We start from the raw sequence: 11,918 nt of genomic DNA, 5'->3' as shown, positions 1-11,918 counted from the left end.
ATTACCAGGAATACACCAAAGACCCATAAACTTTTCTGAAAAATACTGCACTAATGCAAATCAAATTTCTTACAGAAATTGATTAAAAAAACTTTTTATGCTATAGGATTATCTAAAGTTTTCTATAATATATTCTTTTCCTTATTACACAGAAAAGGCTAAAATTGGAAGAGGAAAAGGATGCCAATCTTACTTTTCTATTTAAAAATACTTTCTTATCACAAAATGGAAAATGCTATTAATTCAACATATGATATGAACAGCTTAAAAATCAGAATATCAGATTCACAGAATTAAAAGGGAATATTTTCTAAGTACAGTTATTGGGAATGATCAGCTTTCAAAGATTATTATAACAAAATAACTCAAAAAGACTTTACAAAGTGTTAAAGTGATATGATAAAGAATAATAATAAAGACACACTCCGTCTGAGATGAGAGGTGGCACAGAACTGGAGGACAGAGCAGCTCTGTCCTGAGATGCGTGAATCATCTTTAGATGAGTCACCTGGAATCTCCACCCCATTTCTTTATCTCATTAAAGAGAGATAATTTTATCTGCCCTACCAGCCTCCACAGACTGTTAACAGAGTAAATGAGGAGATTCATGAAAAAATACAGGCCTTGATTTTTAGGTATTTTTATCACTTTAGAGTCTAAAAATTTTGAAGTATTTTTATCACTTTAGATTCTAAAAAATTTGAATGCCAGACAGTTGACAAAAATGAGGCTTTAAGGATTATGTAACTGTTTAGGGCCTGTGGATGATAACAAAGGCCAGGATTCAGATTTACTTCTGATTTCAAGTGTAGTATCCTTTTAAACTGTACCATACTTACAGGTACTAAACGTAAATTCAGAGACTGTTTTGCAAGAGAATATGGATGGCATCACCGACTCGATGGACGTGCGTTTGAGTGAACTCCGGGAGTTGGTGATGGACAGGGAGGCCTGGTGTGCTGCAATTCATGGGGTCGCAAGGAGTCGGACACGACTGAGCGACTGAACTGAACTGATGTACTAAATTATGAAACTGCCTACCACATTAGAATTGATGCATAGCATTTTTTCCAAGATTATCCCCTAAGAAATATTCAATAGGTAGGGCTATAGAAGAATATAGAAGGGGATACACATGCCCCTTGTGGAAGTTTTATATTTAAAGTTCCAATTGTTTTCACCATTGTTTTAAGATTTTATAAGTCAAGAGACTATAGTTGGACATTACCACGGAAGTTATGAATGTTATTATACCCATTCTTACATATATGTAACCAAGTACCTGCTCTGCACATGCCATGCACTCTGTGTTTTTTCGAGGACACACATATATACCTTCTGGATATTCAAAGGGTCATTATTAAGGCTTGAGAAGAGGTTGGGGTTAATTCCAGAAAAGTAAAGGTGAAAACATAAATATACTGAAACAATCTTATGTGAAACAAGAACTTCAAGGTAATAGAAGGCATTTTAAGATGAGAAAATACATTTTATCATCATACTAGCAACTCTAAGAAAGTTAAGTTTACTTTGTTCTTCAAGTACTTGTAGTATTTTATTTTGTTCTTAATACTAAATGGGTATAGTGTACATACTAAAAGTGGCATCTTTCCTAATGTGGCAGAATAATAATGTTTTGTAAAATAGATTGACTTAAAAAAATGGTGTCAGTGCAGAGTCCTAAAATAAATGTGGATGTTTCCTTCCCACAAACTGATATACACTAAAAGTCACCGGCTTCACTGGTTGATTTAAATTTGATGTGGCTCCAGAATTTAGACTAGAAAAGTTGTTTTATTCAAAATAAGTAAAAAATATGACGCTTTAAAAATCAAGAACAATAAAGTTGAGGTGATAGTTGAATTATCATGATAACATGTGCCTGGAAAAACAAGACATTCACCCAGACCATGATTTTTTGTGTATAACAAGGAATAAATTGTATATGTATTTACAGACATGGATACAGATGCCCCCAAACAGTAATCCTCGTTTCATAGGCTATGACTGTTTTACAGATCATTTATGGAGACTTATGGCTGTGGATCTAAATCTATTACACAGAGACCAAGATATGCATCCCCACAACACACACACTCCTACCCGACTGTGTCTGACCAATGAATGACCTGATGTACAGAATTGATCTGGTGCCTGAATCTTGTTATATATACTGATATAGCAACAGGGGCACTTCAAAACTCTACCTAATTCTCTTAAATGCTAACAGATGAGTAGAAAGTAGAAAAGCTAATTTTTTAACAAGTTTTTTTCTTTTTTGGCTCCTGTACTTCCTCACATAGCATGCAACACAATCTTAAGATAAAATTTCAGATGTACACTTTTTGTGACAAAGAAATGGTCCCTCAATTTGTTGTTGTTTAATCATTCTACAATTGCTAAGCACCCAAGCATTGAGATACAGAGAACTTTCCTAGGTGGACAGAGAAAATGTACATATATAAATACCAATGTAAAGCACACTTTATCCCATTAGGTAAATGGATTTTGAAGTGGAGATATAAACCTGCAGTTTAAAACTTCTGGAATAAGGGATGTCCTATGCTCATCTTTTCTTGGTGTCATTTATTCTCAATCTCAAATTTTTAACCCCCAATTTCTACTTACTTCTAAATTAGGTAGCTAGCGCTTTTTACTCTATTTCTGAAATGAGCGAAAGCAAGACCGCCCCACTACGAGATGGAGGGGCAAGCCCTGAGGTGTTCTGGCCAAGGCACCCCTGACTCCCAGCACAACAATGCTCCTGGTTAGTCTTCTTCCGCTGGGCCCTGTCTTCTCGCCTCTGCTTCGCTGGTACTCACCTCACCCTCACAGGGGGCGGACCAAACCATGCTTAGCTGCACTGAGAACTAAATATAGGAGCACTAAGTAGTAGAAGTCTTCATGGGTTTTATAAAAGCAAAATAATTATAAATAATTTGCCTTAAAACGTATTAACTAAAAAGAAACCATTCTAATTCTTACCTGTAAAAAGAAAGAAGATCAAAACCATTATCATGGTATACCCGAAGTACAGGATGGTACTTGCGGTCCCCGTGATTTGCAGTTTTGAGAAGAAGTAGTGTATTGCATAGATTAAGAAATACACCGCAGTAAAGCCGCTGGTGAGGAATGAGCGCCACTGCCAATGATAATCCTGGGCAGAAGAGGAAAATCCAAGATCAAGAATTAGTTTCCAATTAATAGGTAACGCAGCTGAAGAAAGTTAATAAAGAGAACATAGCTAAATGGAATAGCCCCCCAAACCTAACTTTTACTATTGACTGCAGTCTCTTCATACTGAAATTTGCCAATTTCACTAAAGGTGTTCAGAAACACCTTCTATCTTTGATGCTGCTGCTGCCAACTCACTTCAGTCGTGTCCAACTCTGTGCGACCCCATAGACGGCAGCCCAATAGGCTCCCCCGTCCCTGGGATTCTCCAGGCAAGAACACTGGAGTGGGTTGCCATTTCCTTCTCCAGTGAAAAGTGAAACTGAAGTCACTCAGTCATGTCCGACTTGTAGCGACCCCATGGACTGCAGCACACCAGGCTCCTCTGTCCATGGGATTTTCCAGGCAAGAGTACTGGAGTGGGGTGCCATTGCCTTCTCCGCATTATATGTGAACTTAACCTCAATTTTCTAAAAAAGCATATCAAATTTAATAGTTAAGATTTTATCTCCTGTATAGAAAACAACTATAAAACAATGATTTAACACAATCTAAATCTTTTAATTAAGTCACCCAAGGACGTCATCATTTTGTCTTGCTGCCAACTATATAACTCACTGCAACGAAATCTCCTAAATGTTTTAATAAATTTTTCCACGTAAAATGTTTGCTTTCACTAAATTTTCAGTCTATAAGTATCTGTATCACAATAAGAATAGTAATTTTAAAGTCTAACAGTTTTTTAAAAATTCAGCATAATGTGCTATTCTTAGGAAATTAACATTTTAAAAGTTAAGTTCTAAATAAATTGTAAATATACTGCACTGGAAACTATCTTAACTCAGGCTTAAAGATGGCTGCATTTGATTTAGGAATATAGGTCAATTTCTACCTACAACTGCAAATGTGCAGTTATACTTGCTCACTGAAGAAAAAAATACTGACACACACAAAAAGACTGCAATCTTTTGATAATTCAGGTTTGGGAGGCTATTTTGTGACATTAGAAATTGACATGGGAAAAAAAAGTCGATAAAGAAAATTACTTCACAACTTGCCCCACAATAACACATATTTACTTCAATTAATAGTATTCAAGGTTACCTTATGCCAAAATTATAAATGCTGTTAGCAAATTAACATAAGCGAATATTGCTAATACATACCTCTGCACACAGGTGGAAATAGCAAAGAAGTATAGTTGCTTCAGAACAGGTAATAACCAAAATGATAAACACCAGGAACAGGAAGCCAAACATGTAATACATCTGGTGTGACCTACAATCAAACAAGTCAAGATGAACCAGTCAACAGTTTCTTTTTGACACGGTAAATGACACACTCCTTTCATTTTTTTTTTAACTGGAAACGTTTGCTTTTTCTCCCATCTAATCGACGACAAATTCTCACTGGTTTAGACGTGATGTATGTAGCAGAGGCAGGGCAGGGCAGGAAGGATACAACAATGCACTAAACTGTCTTCCTGTTCAGGTAGGACTTGCAACTCTTATTTATTCAAATATGCTTAGTCTGTCTACTGGTAAGTCAAAAATGTGACACTTCCTCCCTTCCCCCCCAAAATTAATGTAAAGACAGAGCCAAAGTAAGAAAAGGTTATACTGGGTACAGATTGTTTCTTATCATATATGATAGCATCGGCTGAATTTGGAAAACACTTTCATTCCAATCCCAAAGAAAGGCAATGCCAAAGAATGCTCAAACTACCGCACAATTGCACTCATCTCACACACTAGTAAAGTAATGCTCAAAATTCTCCAAGCCAGGCTTCAGCAATACGTGAACTGTGAACTTCCTGATGTTCAAGCTGGTTTTAGAAAAGGCAGAGGAACCAGAGATCAAATTGCCAACATCCGCCGGATCATGGAAAAAGCAAGAGAGTTCCAGAAAAACATCTATTTCTACTTTATTGACTATGCCAAAGCCTTTGACTGTGTGGATCACAATAAACTGTGGAAAATTCTGAAAGAGATGGGAATACCAGACCACCTGACCTGCCTCTTGAGAAACCTGTATGCAGGTCAGAAAGCAACAGTTAGAACTGGGCATGGAACAACAGACTGGTTCCAAATAGGAAAAGGAGTACGTCAAGGCTGTATATTGTCACCCTGCTTATTTAACTTCTATGCAGAGTACATCATGAGACACGCTGGGCTGGAAGAAACACAAGCTGGAATCAAGATTGCCAGGAGAAATATCAATAACCTTAGATATGCAGATGACACCACCCTTATGACAGAAAGTGAAGAGGAACTAAAAAGCCTCTTGATGAAAGTGAAAGCGGAGAGTGAAAAAGTTGGCTTAAAGCTCAACATTCAGAAAACGAAGATCATGGCAGCCGGTCCCATCACTTCATGGGAAATAGATGGGGAAACAATGGAAACAGTGTCAGACTTTATTTTTGGGGGCTCCAAAATCACTGCAGATGGTGACTGCAGCCACGAAATTAAAAGACACACACTCCTTGGAAGGAAAGTTATGACCAACCTAGATAGCATATTCAAAGGCAGAGACATTACTTTGCCAACAAAGGTCCGTCTAGTCAAGGCTATGGTTTTTCCTGTGGTCATGTATGGATGTGAGAGTTGGACTGTGAAGAAGGCTGAGCACCGAAGAATGGATGCTTTTGAACTGTGGTGTTGGAGAAGACTCTTGAGAGTCCCTTGGACTGCAAGGAGATCCAACCGGTCCATTCTGAAGGAGATCAGCCCTGGGATTTCTTTGGAGGGAATGATGCTAAAGCTGAAACTCCAGTACTTTGGCCACCTCATGCGAAGAGCTGACTCATTGGAAAAGACTCTGATGCTGGGAGGGACTGAGGGCAGGAGGAGAAGGGGACGCCAGAGGATGAGATGGCTGGATGGCATCACTGACTCGATGGACATGAGTCTGAGTGAACTCCGGGAGTTTGTGATGGACAGGGAGGCCTGGCGTGCTGCGATTCATGGGGTCGCAAAGAGTCGGACACGACTGAGCGACTGAACTAACTGAACTAACTATAACAAACAGGAAGGAAAGACAGGCTCTAATAACTAAAAAAGTTCAAATTTAGTTCTGACAATGCTACCTGGAACCCTGATACTTTCTGTAGCATGTCAATGTGATCAAATAAAGATCACAACATACTGTAGTGTATGAGTGGCTCAAAATTACCACGGTGCATTTTCCTACTCAAACAAGTAACCAGAAAATGAAGTGATCTTGAGATAAGAAACGACTTTGAAGGTTGTCTAGCTCAACAATGCTTGCTTGAATCCCCTCCCATCAAGAGCTCAAAGACACTCCTCTGAAGCAGTACAGATTACTTATTAAAACACAGGACTGGAGAGACAAGTGAATTTTCTGTCACACAGTGGCCGGGTGACACAGGCAAATTACTTAACCTCCAAAATCTCATTTTCACCTCTGTAAAATGGGACAGTATCCACCTTATAGAGGTGTAATAATTAAGTAATAAATAATAATTAATAAATAAATAATAAATATTTATAATAATAATAATAAATATCACAATTCTTCTAACACTGAAAAGATAAAAGATAAAATCTTATCTCTTAAGATTTCTGATTATTGGATAACAGTTTACATTTAAAGGTATAAACAGTAAGCCCTATAAACAAAAAGAGAAAGCTAGTAGTACATACAATGGGAACGAGAATAAGAGGACTTAGTGCTCAGCTTACCAAATACTATTCAGGATGAAGAAAAGCTGTATAAAGATGCACCCAAAGGGCAAAATCCCTCCCATGATAATACCAGGTAATGGCTTTGTGTAGAAAGACTGTTCAGGAATCTGACGTGGAATCTGATTGGTTCGAACTGGGTGTTCAATGGCCTTCAGTAAAAAAAAAAAAAAGAGAGAGAAAGGGTTAATAATTATATATCTATTTAAGAAATTCTTCTCTGCACTAGATTATTTGTCAGCTTTTTCTCAGCTTCCATGCTGACACTAATGGCAATACAAGTCGACCTAGGTCATCAGAGCGAAACTTGTATTCAGAAGCCCCACACCAGACACCATCAGGTACAACAGTCTGTCTGTCTACTGGAACAAGCCACCACGGTTTCCAGCAGGGATCCAATGACTAACGGCTTTAAACAAAATAAGAAATACACAGGAGGAAACAATATAGGACTCAGAAAATAACAGTTAATACAAGGGTAGAGTTAAGCTTCTCCTTTTAGTTATATATTTACTGTAAGAAATGGTTCTGAAACTGTTGTCAATGTGTTTTTTGGAGATGGACAATGTAATTTCTATTAAAATTGCTCAATTTTTGCTAAGACTTAAGAACACAAGGAAGATAATGAATGGTTATATGAAGCTTTATGATCATAAATTACTGGTGATGTTCTCAATTATTCTCTAACACACTACATGGCAGTATAAAAACAACTGGAGCCTCAAGCACCTAGACACAGTAACATGAGGGGAGGGAGGGGAGTACACATGTAGAAATTCACTTCCTTGCAAAAAACTTCAAAACCTACTTCTATAGTTTTTGTGATGATACAGCTAAAGTTAAAACCTGATATTCTCACTGAGATTATACTTCTGTGAACTTGATTATTTCATATGTCAGCGTATGTGTAATAGAGGGAGAGAATCACTATACCATTCTTCAAATTTTATATTTTTAGAATTTTAAGTACTTATTTCATCTATGTAATTTAAAAATTTCAAATCATGTCAGTTTACTATTTATACTATACAGATTTCAAGTCATAAACAAAATGTCAAAGAACTGAGAAATCTTTTAGTAGCCTGGCATGGTAGGTACAGTGGAAACTCTGAAGTCTCTTAAAAGTAGCTAAGTTTCTTCCAGGGTATTCCAGATCCCCTCACAAAGTGTACTGAACTACGTTAACTTCTTTTAACCTTGTGGAGACATTTTCAGAGAAAAGCCAAGATAGTGGAGTTAGAGAAGGACCCAAGAATGAATTCTCAGCTTCCTCTGAGCCTGTGGGTAGAAAGCGGGCAGCAGAGGTGGAGGCAGACAGGCTGGAGCGGGGGACTGAGCCGTGACTGCAACCCTTCCTAAAACCAAATGCCAGCAGGTAAGCACATAAAGTTTATTCCAAAACTACATATGAAAAACACTGCTATCCTTACAGTATGGTCACTTTTTTTTTACAGCTTTGCTTCCTAACCCATACTCAGTTTTACCTAGTTAAGTTATATAAGATTAGAAACATTTATTGCTAAGAGAAAAAGATACATGTACTTTTTAAGTTAAAAAAAGGGAACAATTTATTTTTAATGTAATAAATTTGTATTTTTCATTAGTTTAAATTAGCATTCATTTCCTGTAATCTATTTTAGTTTCCATTTACATTTACTTATCAAACTTTGAAATCTTAACTTTACATCCATAACCTCTAACCACATTCTTCTGAGTACTATTTTAAGAATGACTGCAGTCAAACTCGGAGAAGGCAATGGCACGCAACTCCATTACTCTTGCCTGGAAAATTCCATGGACGGAGGAGCCTGGTAGCTGCAGTCCATGGGGTTGCTGAGGGTCGGACACGACTGAGCGACTTCCCTTTCACTTTTCACTTTCATGCACTGGAGAAGGAAATGGCAACCCACTCCAGTGTTCTTGCCTGGAGAATCCCAGGGACGGGGAAGCCTGTTGGGCTGCCGTCTATGGGGTCGCACAGAGTCGGACACGACTGAAGTGACTTAGCAGCAGCAGCAGTAGTCAAACTAAGAAGTCATCAATTTTCTATGAAATTCAAATCCCACAGGACTAGTTTCTATCTTCTAAACACTTGCATCTTTATGGTGGCATATGCTAATTTCCACGGCTGAGATTCATTCAAATAAGTTAACATCTATAAACTTACATTCTTCTTAAAACCAAAGTATGCACCAATAAATGTCAGAGGCACAGATATACAGAACCAAAGAGCCAATATGGCAACCAAGGTCCCGAAAGGAATAGCTGCTGAAGATCCTTCTCCCCACAGAATCAGGTTCATTATGAAGAAGTCAGCAAACACAATCCTGAAAGACACAACAGGCGTCTGGGTAACATTTGAGGTAGAAGCAAAATGATACAGTGGCAATCATATGCAGCGAGTATCACAATTTCTGTGCTATACACAGTAAAGTGGAATTGCTGGGTCATTAGGGTATGTGAATTTAAAACTTCAGCAGATGCTGATGTTTGGTAGAAACCAACGTTATCCTTCAATTAAAAATAAATTAAAAAATAAAAAAACTTTAGTAGAAAACTGAATTGCTCTTCAAATTGGTTTTGCTTGACTTAAACTCCTATCAGCACCTTATGAAATTTACCCCTTAAAACATATTTTCATCATGCTTGGGACTGCCAGACTAAGAAACAGACTTTTAAGAAAAGGAATATAAAAAACTCTCCTGTCTAAAGGCAATTTTTTCCAGGTAAGACAGGTAGTAGTCATTCTGCAAATGTTCACTGAATGTTCACTTTTTAAAAATTAAATTCATTTTCTTGGATACACCCAGAAAAGATTAGACATACAGGACAGAAATTCTGGGAACTAAAATATGATTATGTTAAGCAAGTTATTATTGAAAACTCCACTTACCCAGGACAAAGAAATGATGTTAATAAAACATTTGTTTTCCACTTCTCACCTCCAAAGGCTGCAGGAGAAAACAGAAGTGGCATTAACACAAAGACGTACTTTCAAAGCAAACCAAATGTCCATACCTCAGTTCTGGCACTGGACAAATGAACACACGGCACTGGTGCCCATTCCTAGAAAAATGCCATGAGCAAAGGTCCTAATACCCCCCCATCAAATGATCCAAACCCAGAGACACACATCCCAGGACTGCCTGGATTAAGTCCCACTCTAAAGACTTTTGTTTCAGCATAAAATAAATTTAGTATCAAAAAAAAGTCATCCAAACAAGTTTTATTCTCTTCTACTTTTTTTAACTTCAAAACAAAACAAACCCTTAAGTTCTAACCCAGTTTCAATCACTGGGACTGGATGAAGAAAGAGTACCCTGGAAACACTCATTTAGCTTGAGGTCAATTTCAGAATCTGTTATAAAACTAGGAACCCTCAGGCCTGACAGGCAGCACTCCTGAATGCCCACAGGAGGTCTGAATCTCCAGGGTGCCTTTAGCAGGGCAGCTTCTCCAGGCCGTGGGGGTGGGAGGTGGGGGGGTCAGCGTGTAGGATCAGGTGACTAAGAACAGAAGGGGTGCCGCCACCTGATAGAATAATTTACTTACCAACTGTTTACTCTTCTTTACTTCTAATTCCCCCCCACTTTAAAAACGTAAAGTATCTGGAGTAAAATAAATGAAAGTACTCCTCCACTCCTAATTTAAAAGTTGGAGATAAAACTGGCTGAGATCACAATTTATAAGTTTAAGTACTTCTTGGTCTAAAAGAAAAAATAATATATATATATGATTTGAATTCACAGCATTACTGACAAGACTACTGTGAAATTATGAATTTGGGGGGTTTAATACAATTCCAATCAAAATTCAAATATTATTATTTGAAACATTAAAAATGAATCTATACAATGAAGCATTGTGTGACAGTGTGTCTCCGAATGTTCTGCCTGATGAATACGCTACTTAATCAGCAGCAAGGAGGTCTGAAGGACAGACAGGAGATGAAGGGGAGGTGTGTCCATCGGGCAGGGAGTACGGACGGGAAGTCAAGTGGAGGGAACAGCAGGTGAGAAGGCCCCAGACAGGTGTGCGGGCGCAGAGCCTGACTGAGGAACAAAGGAAAGCGAGAGCACAGAAACTGAGAAAGGGGGAGCAGGCAGGGCCCCAACCATATCCTTTGTCTTAAAATACGTATGACCAGCCTAATCCTATGTCTGTGAGCAAAGAATGAAAGAAAAAAAGAAGTCTGACAAAACTCACAGCACGTAAACACACTCACTCACTCACTCACTCACACATGCACACAGGCCTTCACATACTCTACACATCCAGCAAAATCTAATACTTCTATTTGGGGTTGAGTCTAGCCAACCACACCTTAAGGCTACCTAAGTAACCCTATGTGTTTTAGCTGAAACCTCAGTCCTATCAGAAGACCTTGGGGAACCCTAGCCCTGTGTCATCATCTCCCTGGCATTTTCAATCACAGATTACCAATAGGATCGTCTCAACTGGACCAGAGGCTTCCTAAGCAGGGCAAACTTTGGCATTTGCTGACCCAGAAAAGCTACTTTGTAAGTCGTCTAATCCTATCTCACTCTTATTCTGTGGCTCTGAATTCTTTTTTTCACTGAACTTTATTTTACTTCTGGAAAGCAAGAACACAAGAGAATGCAACTAAACCTTGCTGCAAGAGTAACTTACTTGGGGGCTCTTTAAACAGTGAGATCTGAATTTACTTTAGGTACAGTGTACCTTCATAAATATAAATCAATGCAAGGATGACCTCTCTCACATAAAGTATTCCTATATATATATATGCTATTTGTTTTAATAAATGACTCAGTGATACTTTTTTCCCTTTACTAAATATATTTCTATGAATGTAGCCAATCTAAGTTGTGCAGCCAAAACTATTATGTCAAAACTTAAGAAGGAGACAGGGGACAATGGATAGGCAGCACCTAAATTTACTGAAGCCACTGTTTAACAAGCGTGTTTGAACAAGCAAATCTAGGGAGAGCCATCCATTTCACAAGCTTGTTTAAACACCTCTTAACACACTGCTTGAACAGCCTCAACTACCAGACACACTGG

At 38.1% G+C, this 11,918-nt stretch overlaps 1 protein-coding gene across 1 annotated transcript in view; it reads right to left on the bottom strand.

Moving 5' to 3' along the window:
• TM9SF2 (transmembrane 9 superfamily member 2) overlaps positions 1-11,918 on the bottom strand; it is a 51,603-nt gene that overhangs the window by 828 nt on the left and 38,857 nt on the right. The window contains exons 12-16 of the mRNA XM_027557890.1: positions 9,769-9,826; positions 9,043-9,202; positions 6,876-7,027; positions 4,341-4,452; positions 2,986-3,157 (exon numbers count right to left, since the gene is read on the bottom strand). Of these exons, the coding sequence (XP_027413691.1) occupies positions 2,986-3,157; positions 4,341-4,452; positions 6,876-7,027; positions 9,043-9,202; positions 9,769-9,826 (654 nt within the window). The remainder of the gene's footprint in view (positions 1-2,985; positions 3,158-4,340; positions 4,453-6,875; positions 7,028-9,042; positions 9,203-9,768; positions 9,827-11,918) is intronic.

This window comes from Bos indicus x Bos taurus, chromosome 12 (genome assembly GCF_003369695.1).
Source record: "Bos indicus x Bos taurus breed Angus x Brahman F1 hybrid chromosome 12, Bos_hybrid_MaternalHap_v2.0, whole genome shotgun sequence".
NCBI lineage: Eukaryota > Metazoa > Chordata > Mammalia > Artiodactyla > Bovidae > Bos > Bos indicus x Bos taurus.
This window is presented reverse-complemented; position numbering and strand designations above follow the sequence as displayed.